This window comes from Melospiza georgiana, chromosome 20 (genome assembly GCF_028018845.1).
Source record: "Melospiza georgiana isolate bMelGeo1 chromosome 20, bMelGeo1.pri, whole genome shotgun sequence".
Classification (NCBI taxonomy): Eukaryota; Metazoa; Chordata; class Aves; order Passeriformes; family Passerellidae; genus Melospiza; species Melospiza georgiana.
The window spans coordinates 4,034,635-4,050,757 of record NC_080449.1 but is presented as its reverse complement, the minus strand read 5'-3'; the positions used below and the strand labels follow the sequence as shown (position 1 = coordinate 4,050,757).

Here is a 16,123-nt window from a genome sequence, read left to right as displayed (position 1 = left end):
CATGTCGGGCTGGGAGGCTCTGGGGGGACAGAGCCCTCAGTTATCCTGCTTTATTCATTTCTAACCCAGGGCCCAGGCAGGTGGGAGCACCCCCAAATTGCCAGGGGGGCAAGGCAGCCTGACAAAGCCACCTACCTTGTGTCCCCAGGGACCCCGTGGGGGCTGCTGGCCCATCTTGCCTCGCTTGCCCTGGGGAGCACAGGGGAAAGACTCACAGGTAGTTCCAAACTGATCCAGCCACCCCTTGCCCCTCCAGGATCCCCTCTCCAGGGATTCTGAGCCCCCAGAAAACTGGGACCACCCTGCAGAGGCTCCAAGGAGCAGCTCCCTGCCACCCTGGTGGGGACAGCGGTGCCATTTACCCGTCTGCCAGCTTCTCCTGGGAGCCCTCTGTCCCCTTCCTGGCCAGCATCGCCCTGGGGGAAGAGGAGAGGGGGGATGAGGGTCTCCAACAGCTCAGCCACATCCCAGGAGTGGGCAGGAGGAGATGGGGACAGAGCCCAGCAGGCACTGGGGGATTCTGGAGATGGGCACCAAGAGCTGGGGGCAGGATCTGCCAGCCCCTCACCCCAAAACCAGCCCAGAAGCATCCTGTGCTTGCCAGGTGGGGAAAAACAGATCCTCCTGGGCAATTCCCACTGTTTGCTCTCCACGGTCCTCCCAGCTCAGGCCTGCCCACCCCATGCCCGCTGGGCAGACCCCTCAGGTGCCATCCCCAGGGGAGGATTTGGGGGTACCTTATCTCCTTTGCAGCCTTTCCGTCCTTTAGGGCCAGCTTGTCCAGGTGCCCCCTAAAATGCCAAAGGAGAAGGAAAGCCCTCTGTGAGGATGCTGTGCCAGGGATGCCCCTCCTGGCTTCCCTCCCTGCATTGCTCCAGTGTGCTCAGGAGGACGCTCTAAGCTGGAATCTGCCCTTTGGGATTTTCCCTCTCTCTGGAGCAGGCTGGGCAGAAGGGGGCTGTGGGAACGTTCAGCAGGAGCAGGAGATGGTGCCTGATTGGACTTTTACACCTCCAGGAGAAGCCAGCATCCCCCAGCCTCTGTCAGGGAGAACCACCATGGCTCCATCCCACTCCTCACCATTTGTCCTGGTTTTCCTGGCTCTCCTGGCTCCCCTTTTGCACCCACCAGGCCCTAAGAAGGAAAACAGAATTCAAGGCGAATCCAAACCTTTGGGTTATTCAGATATTTGGGTTATTCTGTGAGGGACACAGGTGTGGGAGGCTGGAAAATGGGGGCAGAGAGGAGCCTGCTCACCTCAGTGCCACTCAGCCCGGTGGCTCCAGCTTCACCCGGTGGCCCGAGAGTCCCCTGAGTTCATTTGGGGACAAAACATGATGCTGGCAGCAAGGGAAGGCACAGCTGGGGCGTTGTCCCCAGGGAGAGCTGTGCCAGGGATGTCCCCATGGAGCAGAGCTGTTACCTGCCGGCCTGGTTGGCCCTTGGTGCCCACCACTCCTCTGGCTCCCTCGTGCCCGGTGTAGCCCCGGAGCCCAGGGGCACCTGCCAGGCCCCGAGCGCCCTGTGAGCCCTGCAGGGCACAGAGAGGGGGACACTGCTCACCCCTGTCCTAAGCAGGGCCCGAGCAGCTGCACCTTGAGGGGGCTTTGCAAATCCACCTGGGGTTTATTCCACAGCAAATCCACCCAGAGTTTATTCCACAGCAAATCCCTCTGGAATTCATTCCACGGCAAACCCCTTGGGGTTTATTCCACACCAAACCCCCTAGGGGTTTATTCCACAGGAAACACCCCTGGGGAATAAACCCTGGGGTTTATTCCACAGCAAATCTGCCCCAAGTTTATTCCACAGTGCACATGCCCCAAGTTTATTCCACAGCAAATCCACCCAGAGTTTATTCCACCGCAAATCCCTCTGGAATTCATTCCACGGCAAACCCCTTGGGGTTTATTCCACACCAAACCCCCTAGGGGTTTATTCCACAGGAAACACCCCTGGGGAATAAACCCTGGGGTTTATTCCACAGCAAATCTGCCCCAAGTTTATTCCACAGTGCACATGCCCCAAGTTTATTCCACAGCAAATCCACCCAGAGTTTATTCCACCGCAAATCCCTCTGGAATTCATTCCACGGCAAACCCCTTGGGGTTTATTCCACAGCAAACCCACTAGGGGTTTATTCCACAGCAAATCCCTCTGGAATTCATTCCATGGCAAACCCCTTGGGGTTTATTCCACAGCAAACCCCCTAGGGGTTTATTCCACAGGAAACACCCCTGGGGAATAAACCCTGGGGTTTATTCCACAGCAAATCTGCCCCAAGTTTATTCCACAGTGCATCTGCCCCAAGTTTATTCCACAGCAAATCTGCCCAGAGTTTATTCCACAGCACATCCCTCTGGGGTTTATCCCACAGCACATCCCCCTAGAGTTTATTCCACAGCAACCTCCCCAGGATTTATTGCAGAACAAATTCCCCTGCAATTTATTCCACAGCAAATCTCCCTGGAGTTTATTCCACAGCAAATCTGCCTAGAATTTATTCCACACCATATCCCCCAGCAGTTTCTTCCACAGCAAACCCCCCCTGGAATTTATTCCATGACAAATTCCCCTGCCATTTATTCCACAGCAAGTCCACTCAGAGTTTACTCCAGAGCCTGACCTCTCCCAGCAAATCACCCAAGCTAAAGGCTTGGAGCAACCTGTGGAAGGTGTCCCTGCCCATGGCAGGGGATGGAATCCAAAGAGCTTTGAGGTCCCTTCCAACCCAGTTCTGGGATTCTGGGATTCCATAAGGGCACGTTTTGCCTGGGCAGAGTGGCACTGCAAGGTGGGAAAACTGGGATGCAGGTGGGATTTATCCTGCAGCTGAGCTTGGGGCATCCATAACACATCTGGGGCGCTCTACCATGCCCAGAATGCCCATCCTGGGGCACTGGGCAGCTCCTGGAGCCACAGGACACCTGTGGATCTGCTCCAAGGAGGGGAAATCAGCCCTGGAGCTGCCTCAGGCAGATTGCAGCAACCCAGGGTTACCTGTGCAACAGCCCTGGCACTTTGGCATGGCTTTTAACAGCTCTATTAAAATTCCTTTCTTAACAGCTCTATTAATATTCCTTTTGGGAGGCTTCTGCTGTGGGAAATCCAAGGAAGCAGTGACTCAGTCCCATGGCCAGGCTGGCAGAGCTCACTTTGCAGCCACCCCCAAGGTGAGACACGTCCCAAAATGCCACCAAACCTCTTTCCCAAGGGAATTTCTGAGGGCAGAGCTGGTACTCACCACTGGGCCGGGCTTGCCACTATCCCCCTTCGCTCCATCATCTCCAGCCTGTCCCTGTGGGGACATGGGGGTTCAGAAAAAGCCCCTCAGCACTGTATCCTTCACCTCTGAGGGGACTTTGGGCATCCTGTCCCACATCCCATGTTCAGCTGGCCAAGCCAACCCTGGGAACCACTTGGGAGTGAACAGAATTCAGCAGCAGGAACAGGTTTTCCATGAGGCACCACTGGGTGCTGGAAAGGGTCTGATTTTGGGGGTTTAGGTCCTGGGAGTTTGGGGTTTTAGGGTTTTGGGAGTCAGTGCTGAGTATGAGGTGTTAAAGCCTCTCCTCATTTCTGAGCCCCCCAACCTCGCCAGTGAAGGGGCAATAAATCCTTTGGGTTGTTCTGGAAATAGGGAAGTCTTTGGCAATTCCCAGCTCTGCAACATTCCAGGCATCAGTACCTCAAATCCTGCAGCCCCAGCAGGTCCATCCACACCTCGTGGCCCTGGATCTCCCTGGGGAAGGAGGGGAAACAGCTCTGTCCATGGAAAACCCTTCCCTGCCTTGCTGGCTCTGGATCTCAGGGTGTCCCATGGCAGGTCCCCCTGTCACCAGCCTGCCCAGGACACCCAGTGCCAGCACATTCCCACTGGGAGAGCTTGGGAAGAGGCCAGAAAAGGGAGTTTCACCCGGAGATGAAGGGTTGGAGCCATCATCTCTCTGTACCTTCTCTCCCTCGGGACCGTCGAGCCCAGGAGGACCTCGGAGTCCTGTCCCCCCCTGTTCAGGGCACAAGCAGAGGAACATGGGTCACCCAGCCCTGCCAGTGCTCCCAGTCACAGACATGTCCCCTGGCAGCCCTGTGACAGAGGTGGGCCTTGCCCAGTGCTCCCAGTCACACAAATGTCCTCTCACCAGGTCAATGACAGAAATGGGCCCTCCCAGTGCTCCCAGTCACACAAATGTCCCCCCACCACATCTGCGACAGAAATGGGGCTCTGCCAGTGCTCCCAGTCACACAAATGTCCCCTCAGCAGGTCAGTGACAGAAATGGGGCCCTCCCAGTGCTCCCAGTCACACAAATGTCCCCTCCCAGTGCTCCCAGTCACACAAATGTCCCCTCAGCAGGTCAGTGACAGAAATGGGGCCCTCCCAGTGCTCCCAGTCACACAAATGTCCCCTCCCAGTGCTTCCAGTCACAGACATGTCTCCTCACCAGGTCAGTGACAGAAATGGGGCCCTCCCAGTGCTCCCAGTCACACAAATGTCCCCTCCCAGTGCTCCCAATCACAGACATGTCCCCTGGCAGGCTTGTGACAGAGATGGGCCTTGCCCAGTGTTCCCAGTCACACAAATGTCCTCTCACCAGGTTAGTGACAGAAATGGGCCCTCCCAGTGCTCCCAGTCACACAAATGTGCCCTCACAGTGCTCCCAGTCACACCAATGTCCCCTCACCATGTGTGGGACAGGTTGGAAAGGGACAGAGGGACATGATCTGACTTACAAACCATCCTCTGGCTCCAGCAGGTCCTGCAGCTCCGGTGACCCCGCCCTGGCCCTGGCACACAGAGGCAGACATGTTCCCAGCCTGGCAGGGCTGGGGTTTGCCTGGAGGCAGCATTGCCCCAAGATGCCCCACAAACCCAAACCACCCTTTGGTGCCAGCAAGACCCAATTTTGGTGTCATGCCTGTGAGACATGAAACCCCCTAATTATGGAGATTTGACAGTTCCTAGGGTTTTCTGCAGCTCCCAGAGCCCAAGGTTTCCCAGCAGGGGTGAGTGCCCTCCTGGGCAGCCCTCAGGCAGCCTTTGGGGACACTGGAGGGTGAGGGAGCCCAGCCCCAGCTGTACTTGCCAGCAAACCTTCTCGGCCTTTCTCTCCCTTCTGCCCTTTGCCTCCAGTTTCACCTGTGGCAGCTCCTGGACCAGGAATTCCAGGAGGGCCCCTGGGGCCAGCATTGCCCTGCTCAGGGATGGAGAAAGTGTCACCACAAAGAGGGAAAAAGAACAGCAATAAATGAGTTTCTGCATGCAGGTGAGCTGTGTCACCCCACAGACACCCTGGGCTGCTCCTCAGCCATGGAGACACCCCTGTCCTGCTCTGTCCCCACCATGGAGCAGCAGAGGTTTGTCACAGACATCTTTTATGAAAAATGCTTTCCTTAGGATTTTTCCTCCTGAGAAGCTGGGAGGCCTCAGGAACAAAATGTAAACAATGATTATCTGCTGCTGTGGAATGCAACAGGTGCAGCTGTGATTGGTCTCATGTGGTTGTTTCTAATTAATGGCCAATCACAGTCAGCTGGATCAGACTGAGAGTCCGAGCCACAAACCTTTGTTATCATTCTTTCTTTTTCTATTCTTAGCTAGCCTTCTGATGAAATCCTTTCTTCTATTCTTTTAGTATAGTTTTAATATAATATATATAATAAAAGAATAACTTCTGAATATAATAATAGCATAAAATAAAACTTCTGAAACATGGAGTCAGATCCTCATCTCTTCCCTCATCCTCAGACCCCTGTGAACACGATCACAGAGGTTGAGCAGGCCAAGGGTGTTCCTGAGGTGCTGCAAAGAGGCACAGGGTTAGAGACACCCCTCACCTTCTGTCCCCGCAGTCCTGGCTCACCCAGGTCCCCAGTGTCACCAGTGTCACCCTGCCCGGGGAGAAATGCCCACATCAGACACAGCAGCTCCTCCCCAGCCCCATCCCAGGGAGGGTTAAAAGCTGGGCTTTGATTTCTACGGCCTTCTCCACCCTCCCCTGGCTGGGATTTTGATGCTGGGTAAGGCACAGCCTCTCCTCCTGTGCTGGGAGATCACCCCAGCTGTGACCCTGCTGCCCCAAAAGTGAGAGGGGACAAAACTCTGAGCGTGCCTTGCCCAGCATGGGGACCCCAAATCACCAACCCCCGATTACGTGGGAGCATCCAGGCCCTGTGGGGCAAAGCCAGAGGCAGGGTGCAGAGGCAGCACCTTTCCCATTCCCATTCCCTGTGGGGACAACCCCACACGTACCTCCTTGCCTTGCTTCCCAGGCCGTCCTGGTGGCCCCTCTGTCCCCTCGTCCCCCGGCTCCCCAGGGCTCCCTCGGATGCCTGGAGCTCCACGGGTTCCTGCCTCTCCCTGGACAGGATGAAGACGACCAGGATGATTCCTGGCTGCCTTTTCCACCTGAGCCTGGCTCTGCCCACCATCATTTCCCATACTGGCAGATACATTTCCCATATCACAGCCATATTTTCTGAAAAATCCTTTTGCCAGGATCTTTTCTCCTGAGAGGCTGGAAAACTTCAACTTCTCCATGTTTTGCTGCTTTGGAATGTGATTTGGAGAATTCTTTACCCAGCATGTGTGAAATTTGTTTTTACTTGATGACCAATGACAGCCACCACTGTCGAGGCTGTGAGCAGTCACAAGATTTCATTATGATTCCATTCCCTTGCTTGCTAGCCTTTTGATGTCTCCTTTCTCTTTCTTTAGTGTAGTTTTAGTATAGCATATATAATATATACATAATATATAATCTACAATATATAATCTATAATCTATAATCTATAATCTATAATCTATAATATATTATATATTATATATTATATATTATATATTATATATTATATATTATATAGTATATAGTATATAGTATATAGTATATATCATATAATACATAATATATAATATAATATAGAATATAAAAATATGGTAGATGAGATAAAATATGATATATGAGATATGAGATTATAATATAAATTATATAATATAAATTATATATTATATAATAATACAATATATTATATAATAATACATTATATTATATTATATTATATTATATTATATTATATTATATTATATTATATTATATTATATTATATTATATTATATTATATTATATCTCATCAATTATATTTTATATCTCATCTACCATATTTTTATGTTACATATTATATAATATAAAAATATTTTATCAGCCTTCTGAAACATGGAGTCAAGATTCTCATCTCTTCCCTCATCCTGGGACCCACAAACACCACCACACTGGGAAAAACTCTGTTTTCTTATAGGACCCCCCTGCCATGCCCAGCAACGTCAACCGCCAGGCATGAGGATGCTGGGGAGGGGTTTCAAACACCTGCCATGGATTCAGGTGCCTGTGTGACCCTTTAGGAGTGGGGTGAGCCCAGCAGCACCCGCAGCACCCACCTGCTCACCCTTGGGTCCCAGCTGACCCTCTGCTCCTGGTGGTCCTGGTGGTCCCTGTGGAGGAGAGAAAAGCCCAGCCCTAGCACAGCTCACAGCTGTAACCTTCTGGCTTTTTTGAGGATCAGCAGCCTGCTGCCATCCTTGGAGCAGGGAGCTGGGGAGGGGGTGGCTGGAGCAGCCCCACTGGGGTGGGCACACAGCTCCCAGCTGCTGTACCTGCTCCCCATCCAGCCCGCGGGCTCCGGCTGCCCCGGCATCTCCCACCTGGCCCTGCAGAGGACACAAAGGCAGGACAAGCAGCCGTGGTGGATCTCTGTCTCTGTAGCTCCCTGAGATGCAAATCCCCATCCCACAGCAATGGGCCAAGCTGGGAGCAGTGCTGGCCCACCCCAGCCCCAGGGAGGTCAGTGGGGTGAGCCTGAGGCTATGGGCACCTCCCAGGGAAACCAAATCCCCTCCTTTGTGCTCACCTTGTCTCCTCTCATCCCTGCAGGTCCTTCACGTCCATTTGGACCTTCCTGGCCCTGAGAACAAACAGCCCACATCAGCAGAGGGGTTTGGCCTGAGCTCAGGAGCCTTTGCAGCTCCAGAGGGGGGCCTGGGATGTCCTGACACACCACACAGGGCCATGGGAAGGGAATCCCTTTTCCTTCCCTTCCTGCAGGTGCCTCAGGGAGCTCCCCAAGGCTGCAGCTGCAGGAAAACCCCCAATCCCTGTCCTGCTGAGAGGCTCAGGGGAGGGCTCCCAGCAGCACTCACCGGGTAGCCAGGTGGGCCAGCAGCCCCAGCTGCTCCAGGAGTGCCCCTTTCTCCACCTGCACCAGCCTTCCCGGGCATGCCATCCAGCCCTCTTGTGCCTGGAACACCCTGCAAGGCCAGAAATCTGAAATTCTCAGCAAACAGGGTTCCAATAGATTCCCACCCTGTGGGACACCCCCCATCCCAGCAAGGTGCAGCTCTGCACTTACAGGCAGCCCTGGGAGCCCTCGAGGACCTGGGTCACCTGTTCTGCCCTGGGAAAAGAAGGATGTTCAGCAGTGTGTCCATGGAACTGGGATCAGGGGGAGGCTTTGCTCAGAGAAATCCCCTTGTCTTGGGACTGTGGCATTCACATTCTCTGAAAAAATCCCTTCACCCAGGATTTTTCTCCTGGGAGGCTGAGAAGCCTCAGAGAAAAGGAAAACAATTCTCATCTCATTTGCTTCTCCTGTGCTGTGCTCATGTGGAATGTGTTTGGAGATTGTTTACCCACAGGTGATTGTTCCATTGCATTCTGCTGGGAGTTGTTTTCACTCTTTGGCCAATCAGGGCCAAGCTGTGTCAGGACTCTGGAGAGAGTCAGGAGTTTTCATTATTATCTTTTTAGCATTCTGTAAGTATCCTTTCTGTATTCTTTAGTATGGTTTAGTATAGTATTATAGTATACTAATATGTTTATATTAGCATACTATAATACTTCTATTTTATATTTAAGTAAATATAATATATATAATACAATGTACAATATACAATATACTATATATTATATATTGTATATAATATAATATATAATATATAATATATAATATATAATATATAATATATAATATATAATATAATATATATATTATTTATATAATATATAATATATATAATATATATAATATATAATATATTCTATAATATATATAATATATTATATAATATATAATATATAATATATAATATATAATATATAATATATTATATATTATATATTATATATTATATATTATATATTATATATTATATATTATATATTATATATTATACATTATATATTATATATTATATTAATATAATACTTCTATTTTTCTATATCTTTAATATATTATAGTATAATAAAGCAATAAATTAGCCTTCTGAGCACATGGAGTCAGATTCACCATTCCTCCCTGCCACAGAGGTTCCTGCAAATACAATGTGGAACCATCTGAGTGGTGCCTGTGCTGCATCAGGACAGAGCCCAGCCAGCAGGGAGTGGGACCAGGGTCCTGCCTGCCCCCAGCAAGGGCTGTGGGATGGATCCATGCTGCAGGCAGCTCAGTGGATGTGCTGCAGCTCACACACCCATGCAGAGGGATTGGAACAGCCAGGAATGCAGGGAGCAAGGAGAGTCCTACCTGGGGGCCTGGAGCACCACGAGGACCAGGAGGACCTGGCAGGGCCTGGGGGACAAGAGCACCGTGGGTAACACAGCCTTGGCTGAGCCCCCTGCCAATTGAACTGCAAGACTGGCAAAAGGTCTCTATTGTAGCAGCCAAAGTAGCTGCTAATAAAGTCCAGGGTAAGGAAGCAAAAAGGGCCTTTGCATGGTATCCCCAGATGTTTAATTCAGGTGCACAGTGAGAGGGTCAGGGTCCATAGCCAGCACTCAGGGGGGACCCCAAGGTTTTGTGTACGCAGGGGTAGGGGCTGAACGGTGCAATGGGAGCAATACAAAGATGAGGGTCAGTGGGGAAAAAGGGAGGGAGTGGCTGAGGGAAATAGGAACAAGGGGAAAGGGCCAATGGGGTCAAACAGCTTTTGAGGGAAGCTTCTTGTGTCTCCCTAACCCAGGGAATGCCTCTCAGGGTCTGCACACCCTGAGATGCTCAGGGTTCAAAGCCAGCACTCGGGGGGAGCCCAGGTTTTTGTGTCCCCTGAGGTAGGGACTGATCAGTGCAATGTGGGCAGTGCAAGGACAGGGGCCAGAGGGGGAATAGGGAGGGAGTGGCTCAGGGACATAGAACAAGGGGATGGAGCCAATGGGGTCAAACAGCTTTTGAGGGAAGCTTCTCGTGTCTCCCTAACCCAGGGAATGCCTCTCAGGGTCTGCACACCCTATGGCAAAGCTTTCCTGTTTTCCCCATTCCCAGCCCAGCCCAGAGAACTTGCCTGGTGCTTTCCAGGGGCTGGAGCTGCCCAGAGCAGCAGCAAGCAGTGCTTACCTTTGGACCAGCTTTTCCTGGAAATCCTGGTGGACCTTGAGCTCCCCTTTCTCCCTGTTAGGAGGCAAAGAAAATTTCCTTTCCTCTGTAAGTTTTAATGCAAAAAATTCTTTAAAAAGCACAACAAAATAAACGAAAACCAGCTCTTAGAACAATCCAGTGGTGTTTGGGCAGAGGAGGTGCTGGAGTGCCAATGGTTCACCTGCTGTGGGAGGCAGATCCAGCTGTTCTCCTCCCACCATGGCTGCTGCAGACTGTGGACACCTCCAGACCCATCCACAGGCTTCAAAACTCATCCCCAAAATGCTTCCAATGCTGCCAATGCTGGAGGACGTGTCCCATCCCTACCTTGTCTCCCCTGCGTCCCAGCCTCCCACGGTCTCCAGCAGCTCCTGGGTAGCCCTGGGAAGAGCACGGGGTTAGAGGCAGCTGGGGCTGCCTGGCATTGCTGTATTTTTGGGAGAAGGGAAAGGCAGGAGCCCTGGGAGGGTGGGGAGTGCCCAGCTGGAGGCTGCTGCAGCCCCCTCCCAGTTTGGCCACCACCGTGTCCCCTCTGTGTCCCCTCCATCACTTACATAGGTGCCCACAGGTCCTTGTGGCCCCTCCAAGCCCGGCTTCCCAGGCAGCCCCTGGCAGGCAAAACAAGGGAATCAGCAAAGCCTCACTCCTGGGATGCAGTCAGGCCCCCTCCCTTGCTCAGTGATCCCACAGGACCCCCTGGGCTGAGTCCATGGGATCCCCCCAGAGCACCCCAGAGCCTCTGGGGGCTGTGCACCACCCTCACTGCCACAACCAGCCCCCCCAAACCCCAGCTCTCACCTTTGGGCCCAAGCAGCCTGGGTCTCCATCATGTCCAGGCTTTCCTGGAGAGCCCTTTGGGGTTATTTGGGGAGGAGGTGTCAGTCAAAGAGGAGAGGAGCTGAGCCCCCATTGCTGCCCCCGAGCTCATGGGGCCAACAGGGTCACAGGGGGCAAACTCAGCCATTGTGCCTGGTCCTAGTGGCTCCTGCACATCAGCCCCCGTGGCTGGCAGGGCTGCCACCAGGGCAGGTGACAATCTTTGCTCTCAACATCACCACCAAGCCCAGCTGAGTGCAAGCTCTCAGGGAGGATCTGCTCCAGGTCTCCATCCCAGGTCACTGAGCTGGACGAACCCACCAGGACTGAGTCCAGCCCCTGTCCCTGCCCAGCCCCCCCAGCAGCCCCACCCTGGGCACCCCTGGCAGCGCTGCCCAAAGGCTCCTGGAGCTCTGGCAGCCTCGGGGCCGTGCCCATTCCCTGGGCAGCCTGGGCAGTGCCAGCACCCTCCCCCTGAACCTGTGCCACCCTCTGGCACTGGGATCTCCTCCCTGCACCCAGAGCCAGCTCCTGCTCAGCCATGGAGGGTTTCCATGAGCTGCCATTCCCCATGGACACCCTGCCAGGCCCAGGGAGGCGGCACAGTTCCTGGAGCAGGCTGATTCCTTGGGGGAATGATGCTGCTCTTCCCTAGCCCCAGTTATTTCCACCACTGAGGCTTTTTCGTGTCTTCTATCAGCCAGGTATGATCAGGTCCTACAGATGCCCTGATTCCCGAGGAAATTCCCACATTCCCCACCAGCAGCACCAGCCCCACTGACATCCCACCTAGGAAAACACACACAGTTCATGCAGAGGAACATTTTCTATTTCCTTACTATGGATCCAGGAGTTCCAGCATGCCCACGGCCTCCTGGCAAACCAGCAAATCCCTGGAGGGAAGGAGCAGAGGAGCCGTGGAGGGAGGGCAGGAGAGGAGGATGGGGAGACTCAGCCCTGGGTTTGAGCCCCACCCAAAGCACAGGGGAAGGGCCCAGCCTGGTCAAGGGAGCACTGATTTTCCTTAAAATCCAGCTCCTGGATTCTTCTGGAATCACTACACAGACACAAAACCCACTCGTGCCCCCAGACACTCTGTGTGATGCTGGCAGCACTCAGGTGTGTCTCTGACCCAGTTTTCATCCTCTTTTTTGAGGGAAGCACCAGATTTTTATTTTTTAATTATAGTTTTTTTAAATTTCAGAGCAAAGATAAATATATGATATCCCGCAGAAGGGAAAACCTGCTGCCAGCCCTGGTCTTGCTGCAGGATCTGTTCAGGCTAGCAGTGAGAAATCCCCCTGCCCTGTTCCCAATCCTTCCCCCTCAGCAGGATTCCCAGAGGAGCACCCCCAGCTGCCCATGGACGTGCTTTGGAGGCACATTTCCAAAGGGATAAAACTCAGCAGAGGGATGGAAGGGCAGAAATCAGCTCTACTCACCAGGGGGCCCCTCCTGCCTGGGCTGCCCAGAATCCCTGGGGGGCCCTGCAGGAGAAGGATGAGGATGAGGATGGAGAAGCAGAACAGCATCTCCCAGTCCCCATCATGGCAAAGTCCATGGAATCAAGGTCTTATCCCACAAGGATGGGAGGTTGGGAAGTGGTCCCATTGATGGTATCAGGTCTTGTCCCACATGGCCATGGGATGGGAGGTTGGGAAGTGTGGGAAGTGACCCCATTGATGGTATCAGGTCTTGTCCCACACATTCACAGGGATGGGAGGTTGGGAAGTGACCCCATTGAATGGTATCAAGGTCTTGTCCCCACAGTCACAGGGATGGAAGGTTAGGAAGTGATCCCATTAAAGGTATCAGGTCTTGTCCCACAGAGTCACAGGGATGGGAGGTTGGGCAGTGACCCCACTGATGGTATCAAGGTCTTGTCCCACACGGCCATGGGATGGGAGGTTGGGAAGTGTGGGAAGTGATCCCATTAAAGGTATCAGGTCTTGTCCCACACATTCACAGGGATGGGACGTTGGGAAGTGACCCCATTGAATGGTATCAAAGTCTTGTCCCACATGGCCATGGGATGGGAGGTTGGGCAGTGTGGGAAGTGACCCCACTGATGGTATCAGGTCTTGTCCCATATGGCGACAAGGATGGAGGTTTGGAATTGACCCCACTGATGGCATCAAGGTCTTATCCCATATGGCCACAAGGATGGGAGGTTGGAAAGTGACCCCACTGATGGTATAAAGTCTCATCCCATACAGCCACAGGGACAGGAGGTTGGGAAGTGTGGGAAGTGACCCCACTGATGGTATCAGGTCTTGTCCCACACAGTCACAGGGATGGGAGGGTGAGAAGTGACTCCACTGATGGTATCAGGTCTTGTCCTGCACTCTTAGAGGGATGGGAGGGTGAGAAGTGACCCCACTGATGGCATCAGGTCTTGTCCCGCACTCTTAGAGGGATGGGAGGTCGGGCAGTGACTCCATTGATGGTATCAAGGTCTTGTCCCCACAGTCACAAGAATGGGAGGTTGTGGGCTGTCCCCATGGGCTCAGCTGCCCCTGCCCACCCCTGCCAGCACCCTGTCCCCAGGCAAGTACAGATGTAGGATGGGAACCTGTGTACCAGGCTTTCCTTCTGCGCCCTCCGCTCCCGGCGCGCCCCGCGAGCCCTGCAAGGAGAGTTTGGGTCAGGATGGCCCCACAGGGGCTCCTGCAGCCCCAGAGCCTCCCCTCAGGGGGACAATGGGGGACATCAGCTGTGGATTCCTCGGTGCACAGCTCAGCCCACAGTTCCAGCAGCTCCTCCCTGCTCCATCCCACCTCAGGATGGGAAATAACATCCACGTGGGAGGGGAGCTGTTCCCACCAGCAACACCTCAGCTGGGTTTTCCCACCTCCTGCCCCAGCTATTTATTCCTGGCTCCTTCACCAGCCTCAGCCCTGAATGACAGAGCTTCCTTACAAAGTTCTTTCCTGGAATTTTCTGTGCTCAGCGTTCTGGAGGAAGTCGTGGTGTTAAGCAGGTGGTTTGTCAAAATGCAACCTGCCACGGCCTGAGCTGCTCATCCCCAACTTTTCCTGCTCAAATTCCTGACCCTCTGGTCTGGCCACATCCCAGCATGCTACTCCCATGTCCCAGAGCCAGCAGCTCCCCATGGCAGCACAGGGGTGTGGGATACCCTCTACTTACAGGCAGTCCAGGCACTCCAACCAGCCCACGCTGCCCCACACGGCCCTGCAAAACACCAGCAATCACCAAACCATCCCCAGATGCACATCTGGGGGAAAATCTTGTACCTGAAGGATGTGCTCTGCCCCAGCACATCCCAAGCCAAGGGAGGAATGTTTCAATCCAGGCTTGTTTCAATCCCCCCACAGCCGAAGCTGCTCCAAGATCCAAATTCCAGCACCCCTTTAGTTACCCGGGCTCCCCGTGCTCCTGGGGTTCCCTTGGGGCCATCAGGTCCTTGGCATCCCTAAAATCCACACAAAGGGAAACACAGGCATTGCAAATCTACAGGGATAGGGCAGGGCAGGGGGCCAAGAGGCTGGAGCCCCCCAGGATGGTGCCCTGGGAGCCTGGCAAGGTGGGCACAGCCCTGTTTGCCATGCAAGGCAGTGGGCAGCCCCTGGGAAAGCAGCAAATTCTGGCACTGACCTTGGGGCCCTCGCTGCTGTTGAGCCCTGCAGGGCCAATCTGACCTTCTTCCCCCTGCCAGGAGAGAGAGGAGGAATCATCCAGGGAAAACACAGCCCCAGATCCTGGGGGAGTCACCAGCCTGCTGCTGGTGTGGGGAAAAACACTGAGAGTGTGAGCAGAGGTGACATCAATAGTGGCACCAGCTGAGCTTTGGTGGCAATGGGGACTTGCCCCAACCCCTAGGGCTAAAAACCAGGCAGAAAGAAAAATCCCAACAGTTTGGTTAAGGGTATTCTTGTTCCCTGGTGGACAAATTAAAGGCAATTCCAAGGAGTGCTGTGCCAAGGCTGCTCCCTGCTCCAGCCCAGCAGCACTGCCTGGAGGGGGGACAAGGCAGCAGAGGATTCCTACTGCATCCCCAGCTCCTGAGAGGTGGGAGCAGCTGTTACTCATCCTGGAGAGCCAAAGAGCAGGTCCAGGAAGGTATCCCAAAGGCCCTGGGAGTGGGAGGGCAGCCCCTGCAGACTGCAAAGGTGGATGGGAAAGTCATCGTCTTTTTCCTGAGGAGCTGGGAATCACTAGGGATCAGCAGCCAGCCTCAAACACGGGGCTGGAGGTGGCTTCAGTCTCCCAGACAGCTCCCTCAGAGCACACACTGCAGGAAGAATCATCCCCAAAGCCCTTCAGCCTGTCAGCACAGGCTCCAAGAGCCTGGCAGGAGCCAGAGAGAGGCACAAAAGGAACGATCCATGAACCCTGTGCTCCCAAAGGCTGCAAAGGAGCTGACCCAGAGCAGGGACTCAGTGGGATCCTGCACAGCTGCTGGGGAGGGCTGGGAATCCTCTGCTTGAGGCTGCTCTGCCATCAGTGAACCCAGCAGAGAATTTTGGGGTGAAGGGGTGTGGAGCAGGCAGGGCACAGGTTGGTTTGCAGTCCCATTGGGGCTCTGGGCAAAGCTCCCCAATGCTGTTAAAGGGATCCCTTAGGAGAGATCCCATAAATCAGCACTGGTGCCCCCTCAGGGCTGTCCCCACACAGGTGACACGTGTGCTCCCGCCCATGAAAGTCCATTCCAGCAGTGGCACTCACGTCTGGTCCCCGTGGCCCTGCAGCCCCTCGGGGGCCAGGGAAGCCCTGCAAGCCCCCCTGGCCCCGAGCTCCTGGAGGGCCTTTGGCTCCTTGTGCTCCTCGTGGGCCCTTGGAGGAACAAAACACAGAATGTCACCAAGCAGGGACAGCAATTCTCTGATCCACAAGCAGGAATTCCCCTGGAGAACCCATCACTGGCATGGGGAGCACCCCAAACCT

At 53.6% G+C, this 16,123-nt stretch overlaps 1 protein-coding gene across 5 annotated transcripts in view; it reads right to left on the bottom strand.

The window, feature by feature from the left end:
* COL27A1 (collagen type XXVII alpha 1 chain) overlaps nt 1-16,123 on the bottom strand; it is a 90,420-nt gene that overhangs the window by 11,456 nt on the left and 62,841 nt on the right. For 4 of the 5 annotated variants that reach the window (XM_058038103.1, XM_058038100.1, XM_058038101.1 and 1 more), the window contains 30 exons: nt 15,905-16,012; nt 14,834-14,887; nt 14,598-14,651; nt 14,366-14,410; nt 13,791-13,844; nt 12,661-12,705; nt 12,058-12,111; nt 11,201-11,254; nt 10,957-11,010; nt 10,730-10,783; nt 10,382-10,435; nt 9,575-9,619; nt 8,402-8,446; nt 8,193-8,300; nt 7,904-7,957; nt 7,650-7,703; nt 7,434-7,487; nt 6,252-6,359; nt 5,837-5,890; nt 5,086-5,193; nt 4,733-4,786; nt 3,954-4,007; nt 3,689-3,742; nt 3,245-3,298; nt 1,424-1,531; nt 1,258-1,311; nt 1,081-1,134; nt 738-791; nt 363-416; nt 136-189 (listed from right to left, as the gene is read on the bottom strand). In XM_058038103.1, coding sequence (XP_057894086.1) covers nt 136-189; nt 363-416; nt 738-791; nt 1,081-1,134; nt 1,258-1,311; nt 1,424-1,531; nt 3,245-3,298; nt 3,689-3,742; nt 3,954-4,007; nt 4,733-4,786; nt 5,086-5,193; nt 5,837-5,890; nt 6,252-6,359; nt 7,434-7,487; nt 7,650-7,703; nt 7,904-7,957; nt 8,193-8,300; nt 8,402-8,446; nt 9,575-9,619; nt 10,382-10,435; nt 10,730-10,783; nt 10,957-11,010; nt 11,201-11,254; nt 12,058-12,111; nt 12,661-12,705; nt 13,791-13,844; nt 14,366-14,410; nt 14,598-14,651; nt 14,834-14,887; nt 15,905-16,012 — 1,854 coding nt within the window. The remainder of the gene's footprint in view (nt 1-135; nt 190-362; nt 417-737; nt 792-1,080; nt 1,135-1,257; nt 1,312-1,423; nt 1,532-3,244; nt 3,299-3,688; nt 3,743-3,953; nt 4,008-4,732; nt 4,787-5,085; nt 5,194-5,836; nt 5,891-6,251; nt 6,360-7,433; nt 7,488-7,649; nt 7,704-7,903; nt 7,958-8,192; nt 8,301-8,401; nt 8,447-9,574; nt 9,620-10,381; nt 10,436-10,729; nt 10,784-10,956; nt 11,011-11,200; nt 11,255-12,057; nt 12,112-12,660; nt 12,706-13,790; nt 13,845-14,365; nt 14,411-14,597; nt 14,652-14,833; nt 14,888-15,904; nt 16,013-16,123) is intronic. The other variant, XM_058038102.1, reaches the window with a different exon arrangement.